Below are 21,071 nucleotides of genomic sequence, written 5' to 3'. Positions count from 1 at the left end.
TCTCCATTTCAGCTCCACATTCAGATGCTAGGCTCAGAATCTGCTGGAAACATCATGAAAACATGGATCCATCCTAGTCACCAGATCTCAGTCCAGTAGAGCAGCTTTGGGATGTGGTGGAACGGGAGATTCTCATCATGGATGCAGCCGACAAACCTGCAGCAACTGTGTGATGCTGTCATGTCAATATGGAGAAAACCTCTGAGGAAGGTTTCCACCACCTGCTTCATCTATCACACCAAAGATTAAAAAGGGGGTCCAACCCGGTACTAGAAGGTGGACCTGATACAGTGGATGGTCGGTGTAAAGCTCTGAGTGACCAAGCTCCATTTGATCTTAAATGTCTCAGGGTTGTAGATTTTCCGAACACACCTTCACTCTGCAGGTTTACAGGTAGTTCCTAGAGGTTCTAGAAGTAGAATGGGAGGCAGAAACTTCATTTATCAGACTCTGGAACCAGCTCCCAGTTTGGCTTCAGGAAGTGACTACCCCTCTACCATAAGGATTAAACCATAAGGATTCAACTTTAAGGACTGCGGGAAAGGAGGGTGGTAGGTCCTCAGTCAGTAAGAATTCTTGGAATAACAAAGATCTTCATGGAACAGTTTTACTGTCTGTGGAAGGTTTTCGTGATGAGCAAACACCACTTTTTGGGCTAGTTCAGGAAGAATAGCAGTCTCTGATTTGGACTGTTGTCACCCAGTTTGCCAATGTGACCTAGGCAGTGTTTTATTGCTTTTCAAGTCTGTATGGGTGTTTTGTAACTCTTTATGATCCTACTGCACAGGGATGGGCTTTTCAGCTGGACAAGCAGTAAACAGGTTGTTTAAGGAGCATTTCCACACTTAGCTTAACTCTTCTACTCAACAGAATGAGTTAGAAAGATTTGTCCAGCTCTTTGGCTCAACCAAGTACTGAATAAGCTGCGTGCACTTATGCCCAAGATGATATTGTTTGATGAAATTGTGACCTTGTATTTAAACAAAATGACTTACAAAAAACTATAAAAAACAAAATAATATTAATATGCACTGCCTCTAGCACTACATGACAGCACCTGGTCCAACTGGACGCACAGCAGTCTGACTACCACTTAATGATGACGTCCCATCTTGTTTAAACTCTTGCTTGTGTTCTTCTTACTCTCAAATGTAAGTTGCTTTGGATAAAAGCGTCTGCTAAATGACTGTAGAATAGAATAGAAAAAGCAATGCTTTTCACGGGCAGATAATTGACAACTTGTGGCATCAGGACATAGAAAAAGCAAAAGAGAAATGTGAAGAGTAATGGAGATAAAACAAAACCAATAAGGAAATATCAGTGGGAAGCAGCAAATACTGGAGTTGGTGATCTCTGAATGAAATTATATGGCAAAGTTATAGGTAAGAGAATAAGTAATAAGAGACATTTGCCTAATATGAAAAGCAACAGAGCAAAGAATAGGGAAAAATAAATTAATACAAATAAAATAAATTGAATAAAGTAACAATAAATTATTGACATAATATAGAAAGATATAGGGAAAATAAGTTAAGAATTTAAATGCAAAAGTATTTATTTAAATGTAATAAATAGATATAAATGCAAAAAAAAAAGACAGTAAAAAAGATTATTTTTTAATTTTTATTTATCTTTATTTGTCTTCATATTTCTTCATTTCTTATTTTCTTCCAGATCTTTTCTTTTTTGTGGCACGCCTTCCATATTCCTCCCTTCTTCTTTCTCCATCAGATTTAAACAAACTAAACAGGATGTAAGAGAAACGATGGTAAAGTTTCATAAACTGTAATCACAACTAACAGACATAATTCCTTACAAGATGGCGCCCCCACCCAGCATGCAACGCGGTGTGACGTAGATTCACATTCAGTTTTGCTGTCTAATTCGTGCGCGTGCATGTGAGTGAGCTCCGGCCTCGCCTGCTTGGAGTGTAGGATGCAGTGATGTCATCCTTCACGTTGTCATAGTAACGGGCTTGTCTGTATAATTCAGCAGTAGAATCTGGAGCGGTTCGGTTCTGAACACGCTGCAGCCCCCACCCCGAGGCCGCTCCAGTCTGCGGTGGTCCTGGTTCCGTACCGGACTCACAAAAAGCCATTTAAACGTTTAAACGTGGCGGAAGGAGAAGATCTCTGTCCCTTTAAAAGCACTCGGCTCTTTCCGGAGGAGTTCGACGTGGTTCGTCTTCGACCTCTTTCACTGCGGCTCCATCGCCAGGCGGACGAGCCCGCTGCTCTCATCCGAGACCTCAGCGCAGACTGCTGGATCTCAGAAACCACCAGTACCGGTTCACCGAACCTTCCAGCTCCAGAACAAATGCAGGCGATCAAATGTGTGGTGGTCGGCGACGGGTGAGTCCGCGCGCAGACACAGCACTTTCTCATGTGGGATTCAGACAGATGGATGATGGGAGGATGCTGTGCAGGAAAATGGGCTGGGGCTCCGCGGTCTGTGGGTCTCTCCTCCGATGTTCGGCTGATCCGGACGTTTTTGCGGCTGCACCAGATCGCAATCCGGGTGAAGGTAGGAGCGGGGCGCCTCGGGATGCTGTGCACGAGCACCCGCGAGCCTCGTAGGCCACTGGAGTTAGGCTGGAAGTGCTGATGCACGCTCAGGAATGCGTGGCCCTGACAGTGAAGGCCCCGCTGCTGTGCTGCTGCACACTGTGTGCCTTTCCCTGACAACATCCACATCCCACTGAACCGGGTCCCAGAACCGAACCGGGTCTCAGAACCGAACCGTCCCAACAGACCCGACAGGAAACTCAACCAAAACGGGCCGAAAGTCTGAGGGCAGGAATGATGTCATTTCATCTCTGAATTTGATCGTTCAGGGGTGTTTTTTTTCTTAGATTTCAGATTTTTTAAGGAATTCTGGGATTAACCCCAAAAACTAAGAACGTTGGGGCACTAATCCTCATCTGTTTAGATTTTCATGGATTATTTGTGCAGAACGAGTTTAGGGAATGTCACAGTAATGTGGAGAAGAGCGGAGCAGAACTCCAACAGTTCACATTCAGCAGGATGATGCCACAGAGGTGATGTCAGACAGAAAGTTATGAAAGATGAGGGAAAAGCTGTTCTTCATTTGGATTTTTATGTTTAATTATTGCGCTAAGACAGCCTGAACAGACCTGTGGTGGGGCAGATTCTCACGCTGCAGTTTAATTCCTAATAAAGAAATACGGAGTGCAGGGCTGGCCCGAGCCTTTACGGCACCCAGAGCAGAATTTTATTTGGGCCCCCCAGTCACCTTTACTGGTGCTTGATCATTTCATGCGCTGTCGAAGTAACACCCATTCATTTGTATAGTTAGTAGGTGTTGACGTCATACTGGTGTTACTCTGGCTCTGGGTTGGGGAACAAATTTAGAAAAATAGTTTAGGATTGATTTGCTCTTTTAATATACAGAGTGATCTATGAGTGTGATTGACTGAAAGCAGCAGAAAACATCAGCAGACACATTTCAAGTAAACAAGTTAAGCAGTTTTATTGTTGTTGTTTATAGAATTTGGAGTGTTCCACTACAGAATAGCTGAAAACAGCAGCTTGTCCATGACTTCCTAGGTTAGCGATTCTGGTGCAGAAAGCTGCACATGCACCGTACGACAGAGGCAGCGTGGCGGCTGCTCAGCTCCTTCATGCCTTTGAGTCGGCTCTGGCTGATGAAATCTGTGTGCAGGTCTTGTTGAGGCTGCTGTTCATTTCATTGTGAATGAAAACGTCGGTGTTTCCAGCTGGAACCGGTCAGAACGTGAAGTCGTGTCTGATCCTGCTTGTTCCTGGACTCTGACTGCAGTTCTCTGTATTTTAACTGTAGTTTCAGCGCTGGTTTGCTCATAAAGGCAAAATAACAACTTTATTATTGTAAAAATAAGAAGCTGAACCTTCTGAGCTGTTATCTGGTTGGAATCCTGACGTTCCCACAACTTTCCCGTATCAGAACACCAACTTGCTCCATGAATCCTCCTGAGCCCATCCGTGCCATCAGCGCTCTGCTGGGCGTCCTGCAGCCTGAACCAGTGTAGGACTTGTGTTCAGGTTGCGTCTGTGCGTGGCAGTGTGTGCTGGTGGGTGGGTGGGGGTGTATTATAGAAGGCTACTGTGTCCCCAGGCAACGTGAATCTAGGCCAGTGTCTGTGTGGCAGGCAGTGAAAGAGAGCAGTAGCCTGTTTTAATACAGCAGCCAGAACCAAAACGTCCGTTTCCTCTGACCCTGCTTGTCCGTCTTCCTCAGGGCTGTGGGGAAGACCTGTCTGCTGATCAGCTACACCACCAATGCCTTTCCTGGAGAATACATCCCAACTGTGTGAGTAAACCAAGGCAGGGCCGCACGCTGAGTCATGGTCAAAGCTTGTCCAAGCTGAAAGAGACGAGGAGACGTTTAGTCAGTTTGCTTCTTTCATCTCCTCACATCGGTTCGTTATCATACTGCAGGTGATCCGGTCACACACCTGGCTGACGGATCAGACTGACGGATGGCACCATTATAGATTTCCTTCCATTACTGTCAGAAATAATCACAACTATTCACATCAGTGTAAATGTGTAAAATCACACACTCCTCATAGTTCTTAAGTTTTATTTATTTCTATCTTTTGATGCCAACATAAATAACATAAGAAGTAAATTCCATCCAAGTCTCCTCTGCTGTGTGCAGAATAAATAAATCCAGCATATTAACTGTGATTTCTCTCAGAGAAAGCAGATGAAAAGGCTCCAGGACCTCTGCCTGGACTTGGAGGCTTCTTTCTGGAAACCACATAATAAAATGCTTTTGAACATTTCTTTAGAAAGCAGGAGAACATGCAGCTTGCTTTGACTTCCAGCTGCTGTTTGACACATAAAAAAAACTACATCACGAGCTGTCCAGCCGCTCCAGCCTGAGTGGTACACAACTCTAAAAGTACAAACTCCAGGAAACCGTTGGTTAAACATCAGCGGGATTTAAGCAGAACGTTTCTTCACTTCGTGCTACAAGCTGCTGGTGGAACATGCTGGATGTTTTCCTGTTTCATGTCCTGCTTTCCAGGCTGAGACGTCCTCCACCATCACACCTGCCTCATGTTTCACCACACCAGGAGGATTTCATCCGCTAGTTTGGAGGAAAACTCTCCCTCTGTCGTACTTTCCCATGAAAACACAGAAGGAAAACAAAGCAACACAAGCGGAAACGCATGTTGTTTAACACGGTTCACACAGGATCGCACATGGAAAGCCATGAGATAATGAGATCTTTATGATGAATTAATTATGGCGTTTAATATCATGATTAATTGTAAAAATAAGTAATTGTTTCTGCTACGTGTACAGATGTGATTGTGTGTAATTTTCTGAACTTGGTAGTAACTGGAGGTCTGCAGAGGACGATCAACCTGTAAACTTTACGTTCGCAGCTTTGACAACTACTCTGCCAATGTGATGGTGGATGGAAAACCCGTGAATCTGGGCCTCTGGGATACAGCTGGACAGGAGGACTACGACCGCCTCAGACCGTTGTCTTACCCACAGACGGTATTCTGACTCCTTCCCCCAGCACCACTCACACCATGTCCACCCAGAGCTGAAACGAACATAAATACCTCCATCAGCTGGTGTAGCCGTGTGCGAGAAGTGGAAAACTAAGAAACTTAGAATCCGCCTGGTTCAAACATTTAATGATCCACTGACCACAGTAAACCCCTGCTCCATTTTTTCTTTTAGTTTTATTAATTCACCCATTTTTTTTATCGATGATCTAGCTCAGTGAAACAAAGCAACTAAAAATCACCACATTCCTGCAGCTTGCTGCCATGAAAAGAGAATTTCACTCACATATTCAGGCTTATTGAATGTTGTCGTTACAGCGTGAGGTTTCATTGCTCGTCGACGTCTCCACCATCACTGCTGCTGGTCAGAGAAGCTGCTCCATCACTAACTTGGATTCCTATCAAGCTAACAACCAGGCGGCATCGTGTTAAACAAAGATGGTGGACGGGAACAGCTGAACATATTGATTACATGACCAGACGGAGAGCAGAAGCTTTTCTGTATGTGGCTGCTTATAGAACGACACGATGCAGGCGGCTAATTATCGTTGTTAAAGGAGGAAAGTTATTTATTCATCTACAACCCTGATTTAAGAAGTCAGGTTTCTGTGGAAAACGTAAATAAAAACAAAATTAGAACATATCAGATGATGAAACCGAGACATTTTACCATGTGATTGAAAACATGAGCTGTTAGTGAATCTGATGGCAGCATGATGATAGACACTAATGCAGCCCCATCCCATCAGAGATGCAGCTTTTCACCTGTCCACTGATAACAAGCTGGATGCTCCCTCTCCTCTTTAGTCTGCAGGACACGCCGTCCATGCTTTCCACAAACTAGTTCACATCTTCATCCAGGTTTCCACTTTGCCTCTGACCATTTTTAATGAGCTTTGGTCCAGAGAAGACGGAAGAAGCTGGTTCTGGATCCTGTTCACATCTGGCTTCTTCATTTGTGGGTTTCAGGGTGAAGTGTGTTCACAGACAGTGGTTTCTGGAAGTCTTCCTGAGTCCATGCAGTGGTTTCCAGTAGAGAATCATGTCTGCTTTTAATGCAGAAGATCACCAGCATCCAGCCTTGTCCCATGCATACAGAGATTCCTCCTGATTCTCTGATTCTTCTGATGATATTCTACACTGTAGATGGTGGATCTTCAAAGTCTGAGGAACATTTTCTGAAATTGTTCCACAGTTTTAGATCCAGTTTGTCTCAGATTGGTGAACCTCTGTCCATCTTTCCATCTGAGAGACTCTGCCTCTCTGAAATGCTCCTTTATACCCAGTCATGTTACTGACCTGTTGCCAGGTAACCTGATTAGTTGTCAAATGCTCCTCCAGGTGTTTCTGGTTTGTACCAGGTACTTTTCCAGCCTTTTGTTGCTCCTGTTCCAACTTTTTCCATCAGATTCACTATCAGCTCATATTTTCATCTCATGGTGAAACGTCTCAGTTTAAACATGTGGTATGTTGGTGATCTTCTACTGGGGATAAAAGATGACCTGATGAGATTCTGGTTTTACTCACATTTACACAGGGACCTGACTTTGTTGGAACTGGGGCTGTATGTGACCTGCTCACAGTGGCGTCAACAGGTTGGATTTTCGTCTCAGAATGTTTCTGCAGGTCACATGACACCACCTCTGCCCACCAGGTGAAAGGAGCTTTATAGACAACAGCTAATCCTGCAGAAACAGATGCATCAGTTTTCAGAACAATCTAAAAACTAAACAAAAAAGTCACTTGTGGAAAACTTAAACTTAAATTTGTAGTTTGTAAGTTGTGAAGCAAAGTTGAGTTTTTAGAAGCTGCTTCATGATTGAGCCGTGGCAGGCGGACGTTCACGCTGGAGACGATGCTGCACGTCGTTTCACTGCAGATTAAATAAGAAACAGGACAAACAGAAAAAATGAATTTTAACAAAGAAGCAGCTGCAGTGAAGAGTTTTCTTTATTTTAAACATACATCACGCAGCAGATCTGACCTCAGGGTGTGCATGGTCTCACGTTTCCCTCCCTCCGCTTCCTGGATGATAAAGCCAGCAGGGCGTATGACGGAAGCTCAGCTGATGCTGAAACACTCCTATAAACAGGAATCCATGTTTAAACACACACATGTTGCTTTCAACTAGCCATGTCTCTGATTCTCTCCAGGATGTGTTCTTGATATGCTTCTCCCTGGTCAGCCCGGCCTCCTTTGAGAACGTCCGAGCTAAGGTCAGTACTGACTGGCCACCCCCCCTCTGTCCCCCTCCACGCCGAGTCTGACCACAAGGAGGCACATCTATGGCTTCACCTGGCTCATGATGCGCTCTCTCAGTCCTCGGTGTAGAATGTTCTGAGTTTGAAGAGACTCCGTGAATAGATGGAGATCACAGGAACATTGTAGAACGAGGCCTGAAGGTGTGCTGACTCTGGGGGGGGGAGTGTGAGGACCCGCTGTGGTTTGGTCTGCTGAGCATCATAAGATGCTTTCATATGAAGCCACACTTTCCTGAAGGTCACGCCTCCCTCTGCAGAGTCTGTTTCTGGTCTGAAGGGGTTCTCTCATTGTGTCATGTGATGTGATTGGAGGTTGTTTTGCTTGAGGATGTTTTGTGTGAATGAAACGGATCTGGTGATGGTGCTCACTGCTCTGCATCCAGCTAACTGCTTTATCTCTCTTCTCCCACTGATGCTGTGTTTATATATCCATGCACATGTGTGGGGCCTTAGTGGTACCCTGAGGTGCGACACCACTGCCCCAACACACCCATCATCCTGGTGGGCACAAAGCTGGATCTGCGGGATGACAAGGACACCATCGAGAGGCTGCGGGACAAGAAGCTCTCCCCCATCACCTACCCACAGGGTCTGGCTATGGCCAGAGAGATTGGTGAGGCTGCATGTGCCAGTAGGACGGCTAAACTCAGAAACCACCATTCACTGTTTTCTAATAAAAATCAATAACTGAGGTCTCAGAAATCAAATCAACTGGAAGTTTTTCCAGAAATCTTCCATGAAATTTGAACATTAAAACATTAAAGTTAAGTTTGGGTGATACAATTTTTTCCTTTTAACATGATACCATCAGTTTGTGGTCATTTTTATCAGAATCAGTACTGACATCCAAACCTTCGCCCTTTAAAGTCACACAGTTCTATCGTGCGTGTTGGTACTTTTATTGCAAGGACAAATATTAAATAAGAATAAATTTCATGTACATATATACTTGAAAGATTTTTACTCATTCCTAGGATTACTTTACTAAATCCTAGGATTAGACCAGGATTATACATATAGCCCTGGAAGTTGTGGAGATGTACTTCATTTATTTTGGGGATGTCATTTCAGACAGGAGAAAAATAGTCCTTGTGAAGACAAAAATATGACATGAATTCATTTTCTTTAGTTGAATGGAGATGATGCTAAAGAACCAGCATTGAACACAACATCATCACCACTGAGACGAGCAGCATCATCATGAAATCTGATTGGCTACCGTGGTCATGTGACACGGCAAACAGGGAAAGAATACACCATGTTTACTAATGTAAAACATTACCTGGTTTTTACACATAATTTTGTGGCTTAAAACTTTCAGAAGTGGAAACAAATGGCATGTTTTGTATTAACATGGTGGTATCGTTTATTTTAAGTGTACTCAAACAAATATTTTGACTAACAGATAGCAAATAATCAGTTACAGAATATCAATATGTCCATCCCTGGTAAACAGCACAGAGAGGAAAATATAAAGAACGTTCATCAAGGTTTTCTAGACAGAAAAAGTAGTGACAGTTGGTCTGAATAACTGAGCTATGGACGTGTATGTTCAGACTCAGCTTAAAGACTGGAGGAAAGAGTTAGCTTGGTTCTTATCTAAGTTTAAAATTCTCTTCTGAAGCTAACATTTAGTCAGTTTGGAGACATCTGCAGTTGAAAACCAGGAGTCCACGTGAATTCAAGTGTAAGCATGCTACCATGACAAGAGTATGTATGAACAGGTGTACCCACCTCCATCAATGTTACCTGAACTCTTACAGAAGAACCTGACTGGACATGTAACGACTCAGAAACAGTTTTTAGTCTATGAAAAGGTCATTATGTTCAGTTACATCTGCTGCAGGGTGACCTCCTGAACCTTCCAGCAGACCTGAAGAAGCCTCTGACTGAACACACTTGGTTGTGTAGAGGATGTGAGGATGTGAAGGATTGTCCATCATGTGATTGTTTCCGACCAGTTCTCTGTACTCAGCTTCTTGTCCATCACTGGTACTCCCCACAGCTGCAGAGTAATCGGAGTATTTTTGCAGATGACAGGACTCAGAGTTGTATTGGAAGTCTGAGGTGTACAGTGTGAAGAGAAATGGTGAGAGTACAGTCCTTTGTGGTGCTCCAGGTCTGCTGACCACCATCTCTGACATGATTCTCATTATGCTGCCTGATAAGCAAACTGTAGAGCAGCTGTGCCCAAGTCCAGTCCTCGAGATCTATTATCCCGCAACTTTTAGATGCAACCCTTCTCCAACACAGCTGAATCAAACGAATGCCGCATTACCAGGCCTCTGCATGGATGAATAACATGTGGATGAAGGGATTCAGCTATTGGATACAGGTGTTTTGAAGAAGGGATGCAGGATAGTAGATCTGGAGGACTGGACTTGGGGTCCCAGTCTGATTCTCCTCATGCTGGTGAGGGAGCTGGTGTCTAACAGTGTTTTTGTCACTCCATGATGCTGGACTGATGTGTATGAGGACACATGGGAGGGGAGCTGGCCATCTTTGTTTGGCATATGTGAATTATGAGAAGGAACAGCAGTGGGCTGACAAGGACTTGTTTTTGTTTTTTTGCCTGTGGGGTGCGACCGATCTATGGGTGGAGACGTCGGTGTGATTGTGTTGAAGGCCATGACTAAGGTGGAGGATGCCACTTGAGAGGTGTGACAGTAAGGCTGTGGGTCCTAGGAGTTCTGTGTGACTGTTGGATGAGACTGAACCAGAAGTTCTGGTTCTGTTGTGGGGACTGATGTGGAGCTAATGGAGCTGATTGTCCAGAGAAGAATGCTGCACCAGCTTCACACCCCCAGTAGAACTGTGGCACCAGTATCTCCTTAAACACTGGTTCCAGTGTTGTTCATCCACTGTAACTGGTCCTGAACTGGAAGGTTCTTCTTCATGGAGGTTTTGACCTGTTTCGGGCTACATCATAGCATCTTTTGTTCCGCCTAAACACACCTGTCCAGCTGCAGTGTGAGCGAATGAGGTGTTCCAGATCTGCATCCGTCTTTAATCCATACTTTTCATTCTTGCGTCCCATAGCTGTTTGTTGCTCACAGGAAAAGAGAGGGGAATAGAGGTTTTTGGTTGCCTGGTGTGATGATGGCAGTGTCTGTGTTGAAGTGGGGTTCTGTGAATAGTTACTGTCTGACCTGAGATGGACGGCGGTCTGAGTGCTGGCAAGCTAACACCTGTCCCACCATGGACTTCCTTCCAATCAAAAACTGTTAGCAAGCAAAACGTCTGATGCAAAAAGTGAAAAAGTTTAACCACATCTTTGAGTTTTTAGGTCTGATCCTTCTCTGTGTACCGGTTAGTTTGACTTACCTGCTGCAGGTAAGACATGAGTATGTCCTACAACTCCACTTCAAAAATGAAGTAAAATCCCTTTAACCAAATTTTTCCAGTGTAGACCGAACCAGAAACAATAAAATGTTGTTATTACGGAGCATTTCCTCGTGTCTGCAGGGGCTGTGAAGTACCTGGAGTGCTCGGCGTTGACCCAGCGAGGCCTGAAGACGGTATTTGATGAGGCCATCCGAGCCGTGCTCTGCCCTCCACCGGTGAAGAAGCGAGGGAAGAGATGCACCATGTTCTGAAGAGAAAACACTGTCATAACCCGACACTGCATCACCAGAACCACAACAACCACTTCTTCTCTGACAGGATGAGACAGAAAACTAACCAGAGCAAATGTGCAATTCTCAGATTGCTTTCTTTGTATTGATGTTTTTTTAACTATACTGGGAACAGAAACCATGTTAATTTTTTTCATTGCAGAATACAGTGGTGGTTTCTCTGTGAACTCTGTGGCAGGTTCACTTGGCCATAGTTTGCTGATGGTTGTTGGTTGTTTATGATTTGCACTGACTGTCCAGCTACTTTATACATACAACATAGAACCAGATCATGTTGCCATGAGGGCTGCACCGGTTTCTACAACTCGTCTTCATACTGCTTCATCTCTTCTTTCTCAGCCATGCTTGCTTGCATTAACGCAATGGTGACTAGATAGAACGTGAACTGTGAATATGCCTTGAGGTTGAAGTTTCCCTCAGTTTCTAATCTAAGATCAGCATGTTGAAATAAAAACTTATTTACAGTAATGTGATCTTGCTCGTGGTGGGGATAGGACTTCCACATCGAGTTAAACAGCAGACTCACACCAGGTTATTAAACAGTTAAAATCCAAACTGAGTCTAAAAAGTTGACTTTTTGTCCCTGATTAATTAATATAATCAATCTGACATTTATTGACTTATCTGTAAAGGTGGGGCCCCTAAATCCGAGTCTGAAGACATCATTGTTTTGGTGCTGCATATTGCCAAAATGGTCACCCAGCCGGAGTTGTGATGTTGCTTCAGAACGCTGCAGAGTTGGAAGAGCTGGGTGACTTTAACCTGACCAGTAAAACCAGCTGGGATAGTTGTTTTCATCACCTCTGCCATCAGTATTAATAACTGATCCTTCTCCACAAGGATTACATGAGAGCAAACTGTTTCTAACATCACACCCCCCCCTGAGAACGTGTTGCAGTGTGAACTCTCAGCCTTGAGGTCGTAGTTGTGCTGGTGGAACAAAAACAGCTGCGTTGAAGCTCAAGGCTGGACAGTGATGGAACAAGTCCGTCCTACAAACAGCTGATCTTAGTCAAGTTTCTGTGGGTAAATTCACATTACTGTAGACGTGTCAGACAAGCATGCCAAACACTGGGGCTGTTCAACCTCGCTGCCTGAGTTCTGCCTCTACAGGTGGAGGAGTCTGCATGGGTCTTAAAATATTCTGTCTTAATTTATCCCGCTGTGTAGATGTAGTGTCTGATCCTGTGTGTGTGTGTGTGTGTGTGTGTGTGTGTGTGTGTGTGTGTGTCAGCTGAAGTGAGACAGCGTTGTTGGACAGGTCGGGGTGGTGATAAAAGACAGCGTTGTTTTAAGCCAAGTTTTTTAGTGTCCAGTTTTTGGTACTATTTCATACTGTAGTTATACATACGACTTTTCAACAATACGTGGAGATGAAGACAGACAATAATGGATTAGTGACATCTCGTGGTGTAAAGAATAATCCTTAGAAAGGAGTATGTTATTAATAACTAGATGTACCTGAATATTTAACTCTTACAAGTAAAACTATTCAAACTAAAGGAATTAGAGTTGCTCATGTTGAAGTGTTGCTAACGGTGTAAAATAAAGGGGCCTTTGTGGAGGTTTCTGCAGACTGCACCTTTGTGTAAAACAATGTGTCTCTGCTGACCTTCAGCGTCTCTGCAGACCCTCTGTGTCTCTGCTGACCTTCAGTGTCTCTGCAGACCCTCAGCATCTCTGCTGACCCACAGTGTCTTTGCAAACCCTTGATGTGTCTCTGCAGACCCCCTGTGTCTTTACAGACCCTCTGTATGTCTTTACAGACCCTTCGGTGTCTTTGCAGACCCTGTGTCTCTCTGCAGACCCTTGATGTGTCTTTGCAGACCCTCAGTGTCTCTGTAGACCTTCAATCTCTTTGCAGAACCTATATCTGTCTTTGCAGACCCTCAGTGTCTCTGTAGACCTTCAATCTCTTTGCAGAACCTATATCTGTCTTTGCAGACCCTCAGAGTCTCTGCAGACCCTGTGTGTCCTTGCAGTGGGTGCCGACCCCCCCTGCAGGACTTGGTCCTGTCTCCGGTGGGCACAACTGTGGTTGAATCATGTCGTGTGGTCCTGCCTTGCCAAGGTGTCAAAATGTAGCTGAGAAACAGCAGAAAAAAAGTAAAAAAAAAAAAAAAAAGTAATAAAAAAAAGTGATAGTACTATTATTGCATGGAAGTTCTCTGGTTATTTGACCCACTGTAATTCTTAGGAGAGGTTGTTTGATGAAATGCATCGGCCATGTATGTATGTAATGTAAGATGACTTGTATACTTGCTCCAACTGTTTGTCTTTTTATTACTTTACATGTCTATGTGGTGGAATTTTAATTTTTTTGTATACTAAATACAAACGCATATGTAAGGTACGCTGCTTGATGTCATGATTCACTTCTCTGTTGCCTTATCCATGAAAACACACATCTACCAGTACTTTCAGTACAGCTGTTTCAGGCTCTGAACACACAGATTCTAGTGGGTCCCTAATAAATGGATGACCTGAAAGTAATATCAAGGTTTAAAACCCTTTCTGTAAAACTTTTATATGGTCATAAACAGAAGATCGGTGGCATCGTCCTGCAGCTGGAGGATGAACCTGTTCACATGTTGGATCAGAAACTGAACCAAAAGTTCCCCCTGAGCTGTTCATCAGTGTGTGAGGAGCAGAAGCCTGCTGAAGTGTCTGAATGGAAGTCAGCAGAAAAGCAACATGCACATGTGGACTGTCCATCCATCCATTTTCTGTAACAGTCCAATTCAGGGTCGCAGGGAAGCTGGAGTCTATCCCAGTATTAGCAGGCAAGAGGTAGGTACAGGTCGCCAGTCCATCCTAACATGCATGTCTTTTGATGGTGGGAGGAAGGCGAAGTACCTGGAGAGAACCCACGCTTACACGGGGAGAACATGCAAACTCCACACAGAAAGGCCGCTGTTCAAACCCACCTCCAGCCACAACACCGCCGTGCAGCCACATGCACCACAGTCATATCTCCAGTGGGTTGGACCAGTGCGATAACATCATAACCAATAAATAAATAATGAAAAGCACATTTTTCTTTTGTTTTAGTTGAAATATATACAAGTACATTATTAAGATGTTTACATTTTTATTTATTAAGATGAAAATCCAAAACAACATCTGAATTCATCTGATGGAATATCCTGCAGTTTGGACTTCATTTATAAAATAACATTAAAACTCAGCAGTTTCTTGTCCTCCATCAGAACCTGACAGGTCTGACACAACGTTAAGGCGTATTTTTACATTGGACCATGGACACACCAGCAGCTGACCTGAGCTCCTCCACATGTCCACGTGTCCTTTGGCTAAATATTGAATCTCACTTTATTCCCAATGTTCTGATCTGAGACAAAGCTGCAGGAAATGTGTGATTCATTGAACCCCACCAAGGTTAAAATGTTCCTTACACAGACCTGCCAGAGAGCCTCTTTTCTTCATGTAATACCAGGAAAACTGGTTCGTCCCTGGAGGTAGGAGGATTAAAGCAAAGAAAAAACAGTGAAAACGGTCAGGAACAGGTTTTTCACAGAGCTCTGGCAAAGGAAGAGAATAAAGACTTCAGGAGTGGCAAAAAACATGTTTTAAAGTTTTTATCCAACAGCTAGGCTCGTTATTAAAAGCCCTGCGAGGAAACCAAGTAAAAACCTGTAGTAGCACATCATATAGGAGGCGTTAGAAAACTGATTCGATCAGGACTATGAGGATGAAATAAGTTGATCTTGCAGCCGCAGTCGGCTGGATTCCTGCACAAAGAAACGACAAGCTGAAACACAACCTGCTCCGTCTGAGTGGCATCGAGCCGGTAACATGAACCGCGTCTGAAACAGGAGCTTATAGCTACTTCCTGCTTCAGAAGCAGCTCGGAGCAGATGTTAAGCATGTCAGCAGAGCTCAGCTGTGGATCAGGTTCCAGATGTTCCTTCTGTGGATGGATCAGGCAAAGCAAAGACTTTCTGTCTTGTAAAGCTGTTTTATGTTCCAGATTGTTGTTTATGGTAAAACGTTCCAGGAAGTCCTGACCTGAGAGTTTTATCCAGCAGGGTGTCCTGACCTGTGCAGGTTTCTGGGTTCAGGTCACTTCTTGGGGCTGCTGTAGAGTCCCAGTGGGGATCCCTGGACGTAGCTGAGGACGGCGCTCTGCAGGTAACTGGCTCTGTGGGCCTCGTCCTCTCTCATCCTCTGGATCTCTGCCTCCTTCAGCCGCAGCTTCTCCAACATGGAGGACATCTCGCTCTCTTTGTCGAGGAGCGCCTCTCTGTGGTTGCTGCTCAGCACTGACAGAAAACAGGTACATTTAACAGGAAACAAGCAGAGGCACAAAGTCATGGGAACAGGAGGAAACAGTAAAGCTGTACCTTTAATCTCCCTCTCCAGGGCGCTGATCTTTGCCTTCAGGCCTCCCTGCGCCGTCACCTCTGCCTGGAAAAGTGCAATCTGCTCCTGCAGCTCCACTCTGACCCGGCTCACCTCGGCCACCTTCTCCTGGTCTTTACCGGACAGATCCTACAACAGAACAACACAGCGCTGCATATAAATACACGTCATGAGGACCAGAGTCTGCACAGCATCTGGGATGAAAACCTCAGAAGATGCAGAACCAATCAGAGAGAGGACCTCCAGAGCCTCCTTTCCTACACCATGAAGTAAACCTTCCCAGGGAGGCTGGGAACTGTGATCCCTGAGAGTGGGAGAACACTCTCCATCCTTTTTAAAGATGGGGACCACCACCTCAGTCTGTCACTCCAAGATTGTTGGATACTCTGAGCTCCCCTCCCAGACCCGGCTCCAGGAAGCTGTCCTGGTTTCCCTTTTCCAGACGAGGTGACTGTTGGCCCACTGAGCTCTCGATTTGCTCTCTATTCAAACACCTCCCCCTGAAAACCACTTTGTTTTGGAAGACCCTACCAGGTATTAATGCCCCAACAACACAGAGGCACACAAACCAGGTTAGGGTGGTGATCTGTGGAGGAGAGCCAAACCTTACAGTGAGAGAAAAGAAGTGATCCACAAATGTTCAGAACCAACTTCAGCAATGACCCAGAACTGGATTACGTGGGTACAGAAGATGGCTGGATGGATTTGTGGATCACAGAGCACATTTTAGGCTTGTGGAGGTTGCAACTATTAACCCTTACCTCCACTAGATCTCCAAGCTCTACCTCTTCTATCATCATCACTTCCTTAGGAGCGGTGGTGTGTAGCTTTGTGGGGTAAATGTGATGGATAGCTACCCTTTAGCTGATCTACGGAGGTTTTCCAGACATTTCTATCCCGTCCAGGAGGTTTACAATCCAGCCACTAAATGTAGTTTTATTCAGAGACTCTATCTGGTAAATCCACAATGATCCATGATAACAGCATTATTTATCACATTTCACCATAAAAACATCACCATCACTACTATGTTGCTAAGAGACCTCTATTTAGACCTGGACATGATGATGAAGCCACTTCCTGTCAGACTTTCCACCAATCAGAGAGCTTAGATTGACGGTAACGTCCAATCAGGAGCAGCCAAAGATCAACCAGTGAGCAGAAAGTTCTATGTGTGTGTGAAAAGAAGAAAAATAATGCTCCTCTATGGCTGGAATAAAGCCAAGAAGACGTTTCTGATGCACGGTGGCGCCACAAAGCAGCTGAGCTGGAGTTGGTTTAGTGAGGATAGCAGGTAAATAGTAGCAGGAATAACTGGAAATGAGGAAAAAGTGGAAACATGGAAATAGTTTCTGTTGTGTGTTTTGTTCAATAACAATATTTTTTCTCCTGAAAGCCAAAACTTGAGAGAACGATGAGATGAGAAAAGGTTTGGTCACTGTTGGTCTGTGTGTTATTTCTACAAAGTTCTGTTAGTAATAAATTCTGCTTTCTTCTTCTGGTCGACCTTTATGCTGCTAAATCTATTCATACATTCATTTTACATCATTTTACCTCCCAGTCTGACAGCTGCTACACACTGGTTTATACTGGGATTAAAAAGCTGCTACACACTGGTTTATACTGGGATTAAAAGCTGCTACAGACTGGTTTATACTGGGATTAAAAGCTGTTACAGGACTGGTTTATACTGGGATAAAAGCTGTTACAGACTGGTTTTATACTGGGATTAAAAGCTGTTACAGACTGGGTTTATACTGGGATTAAAAGCTGCTACAGACTGGTTTATACTAGGATTAAAAGCTGCTACAGACTGGTTTATACTGGGATTAAAAGCTGCTACACACTGGTTTTATACTGGGATTAAAAGCTACTACAGATGGTTTATACTGGGATTAAAGCTGCTACAGACTGGTTTATACTGGGATTAAAAGCTGCTACAGACTGGTTTATACTGGGATTAAAAGCTGCTACAGACTGGTTTATACTGGGATTAAAAGCTGCTACACACTGGTTTATACTGGGATTAAAAGCTGCTACAGGAACTGGTGTTATACTGGGATTAAAAGCTGTTACACACTGGTTCATACTGGATTAAAAGCTGTTACAGACTGGTTTATACTGGTATACTGGGATTAAAAGCTGCTACAGACTGGTTTATACTGGGACTAAAAAGCTGTTACAGACTGGTTTTATACTGGATTAAAAGCTGTTACAGACTGGTTTATACTGGGATTAAAAGCTGCTACAGGACTGGTTTATACTGGGATTAAAAGCTGTTACAGACTGGTTATTCTGGGATTAAAAGCTGTTACAGACTGGTTTATACTGGGATTAAAGCTGCTACAGACTGGTCATACTGGGATTAAAATCTGCTACAGACTTGGTTATACTGGGATTAAAAGCTGTTACAGACTGGTTTATACTGGGATTAAAAGCTGTTACAGACTGGTTTATACTGGGATTAAAAGCTGCTACAGACTGGTTATATTGGGATTAAAAGCTGTTACAGACTGGTTTATTACTGGGATTAAAAAGCTGTTACCAGACTGGTTTCTACAGGGATTAAAAGCTGCTACAGACTGTTTACTGGGATTAAAAGCTGCTACAGACTGGTTTATACTGGGATTAAAAGCTGCTACAGACTGGTTTATACTGGGATTAAAAGCTGCTACACACTGGTTTATACTGGATTAAAAGCTGCTACCGACGTGGTTTAATTTGGGATTAAAAGCTGTTACAGAACTGGTTTATACTGGGATTAAAAGCAGCTACACACTGGTTTATACTGGGATTAAAAGCTGCTACCACACTGGTTTATACTGGGATTAAAAGCTGCTACAGACTGGTTTATACTGGGACTAAAGCTGCTACAGACTGGTTTAGACTGGGATTAAAGCTGCTACACACTGGTTTATACTTGGGATTAAAAGCTGCTACAGACTGGTTTATACTGGGATTAAAAGCTGCTACAGACTGGTTATACTGGGATTAAAAAGCGCTACAGACTGGTTTTATACTGGGATATAAAGCTGCTACAGACTGGTTTATACTGGATTAAAAAGCTGTTACAGACTGGTTTATTACTGGGATTAAAAAGCTGCTACAGACTGGTTTATACTGGGATTAAAAGCTGTTACAAACTGGTTTATACTGGGATTAAAATCTGCTACAGATTGTTTAATACTGGGATTAAAAGCTGGTACAGACTGGTTTATACTGGATTAAAAGCTGTTACAGACTGGTTTATACTGACATTAAAAGCTGCTACAGACTGGTTTATACTGGGATTAAAAGCTCCAACTGCTACAGACTGGTTTATACTGGGATTAAAAGCTGTTACAGACTGGGTTTATACTGGGATTAAAAGCTGCTACAGACTGGTTATACTGGGATTAAAAACTGTTACAGACTGGTTTTATACTGGGGATTAAAAGCTGTTACAGACTGTTTATACAGGGATTAAAAGCTGATACAGACTGGTTTATACTGGGATTAAAAGCTGCTACAGACTGGTTTATACTGGGATTAAAAGCTGCTACAGGACTGGTTTATACTGGATTAAAAGCTGCTACAGACTGGGTTATACTGGGATTAAAAGCTGCTACACACTGGTTTATACTGGGATTAAAAGCTGCTACAGACTGGTTTATAATGGGATTAAAAGCTGTTACAGACTGGTTTATACTGGGATTAAAAGCTTTTACAGGACTGGTTTATATGGGATTAAAAGCTGTACAGACTGGTTATACTGGATTAAGAGCTGCTACAGACGGTTTATACTGGGATTAAAGCTGTTTACAGACTGGTTTCTACTGGGATTAAAAGCTGCTACACACTGGTTTATACTGGATTAAAGGCTGTTACAGACTGGTTTATACTGGGATAAGCGCTGTTTCAGACTGTTATAATGGGATTAAAAGCTGTTACAGACTGGTTTATACTGGGATTAAAAGCTGTTACAGACTGGTTCATACTGGGATTAAAAGCTGTTACAGACTGGTTTATACTGGGATTAAGAGCTGCTACAGACTAGTTTATACTGGGATTAAAAGCTGTTACAGACTGGTTTAAACTGGGATTAAAGGCTGTTACACACTGGTTTATACTGGGATTAAAAGCTGCTACACACTGGTTTATACTGGGATTAAAAGCTGCTACAGACTGGTTTATACTGGGATTAAAAGCTGTTACAGACTGGTTTATACTGGGATTAAAAGCTGTTACAGACTGGTTTATACTGGGATTAAAAGCTGCTACAGACTGGTTTATACTGGGATTAAAAGCTGCTACACACTGGTTTATACTGGGATTAAAAGCTGCTACAGACTGGTTTATACTGGGATTAAAAGCTGCTACACACTGGTTTATACTGGGATTAAAAGCTGCTACAGACTGGTTTATACTGGGATTAAAAGCTGTTACAGACTGGTTTATACTGGGATTAAAAGCTGCTACAGACTGGTTTATACTGGGATTAAAAGCTTTTACAGACTGGTTTATACTGGGATTAAAAGCTGCTACAGACTGGTTTATACTGGGATTAAAAGCTGCTACAGACTGGTTTATACTGGGATTAAAAGCTGCTACAGACTGGTTTATACTGGGATTAAAAGCTGTTACAGACTGGTTTATACTAGGATTAAAAGCTGCTACAGACTGGTTTATACTGGGATTAAAAGCTGCTACACACTGGTTTATACTGGGATTAAAAGCTGCTACACACTGGTTTATACTGGGATTAAAAGCTGCTACAGACTGGTTTATACTGGGATTAAAAGCTGTTACAGACTGGTTTATACTAGGATTAAAAGCTGCTACAGACTGGTTTATACTGGGATTAAAAGCTGCTACACACTGGTTTATACTGGGATTAAAAGCTGCTACACACTGGTTTATACTGGGATTAAAAGCTGCTACACTGGTTTATACTGGGATTAAAAGCTGCCTACAGACTGGTTTATTACTGAGATTAAAAGCTGCTGACAGACTCGGTTTTATACTGGGATTAAAAGGCTGCTACAGACTGGTTTATACTAGTGATAAAGCTGCTATAGGACGGGTTATACCTGGGATTAAAGCTAGCTACACACGGGTTTTATACTGGGATTAAAAGCTGCTACAGGACTGTGTTTATACTGGGATAAAGCTGCTACAGGGTGGGTTAGATTTTAGAAAAAGAAACAGGGGGGACTACAAATAGGAGTGAAATGGGTTGTAGTTTTAAATGTTTAATTTCAATAGAATTAAAATGATTCATGCTTCAGA

At 43.3% G+C, this 21,071-nt stretch overlaps 2 protein-coding genes across 3 annotated transcripts in view; one reads left to right on the top strand and one right to left on the bottom strand.

Annotated features, from left to right (window-relative positions):
* Window positions 1-2,206: 2,206 nt before the first annotated feature.
* On the top strand, window positions 2,207-13,776 carry rac3b (Rac family small GTPase 3b). Of its 2 annotated transcripts, XM_041973270.1 has the most exons (6): window positions 2,207-2,351; window positions 4,237-4,308; window positions 5,396-5,513; window positions 7,681-7,743; window positions 8,242-8,401; window positions 11,254-13,776. In XM_041973270.1, the coding sequence occupies exons 1-6, from the start codon at window positions 2,317-2,319 to the stop codon at window positions 11,382-11,384; spliced, it is 579 nt and encodes a 192-aa protein (XP_041829204.1). In that variant the 5' UTR covers window positions 2,207-2,316; the 3' UTR covers window positions 11,385-13,776. The 2 variants fall into 2 exon arrangements, with proteins under 2 accessions (XP_041829204.1, XP_041829205.1); XM_041973271.1 differs by lacking the exon at window positions 7,681-7,743.
* A 726-nt stretch (window positions 13,777-14,502) lies between these two features.
* Window positions 14,503-21,071, bottom strand: part of lrrc45 (leucine rich repeat containing 45) — a 28,120-nt gene continuing 21,551 nt past the window's right edge. The window contains 2 exon segments of the mRNA XM_041973262.1: window positions 14,503-15,703; window positions 15,785-15,932. Coding sequence (XP_041829196.1) covers window positions 15,504-15,703; window positions 15,785-15,932 — 348 coding nt within the window. The 3' untranslated portion in view covers window positions 14,503-15,503.

This window comes from Melanotaenia boesemani, chromosome 21 (assembly GCF_017639745.1).
Source record: "Melanotaenia boesemani isolate fMelBoe1 chromosome 21, fMelBoe1.pri, whole genome shotgun sequence".
NCBI lineage: Eukaryota > Metazoa > Chordata > Actinopteri > Atheriniformes > Melanotaeniidae > Melanotaenia > Melanotaenia boesemani.
This window is presented reverse-complemented; position numbering and strand designations above follow the sequence as displayed.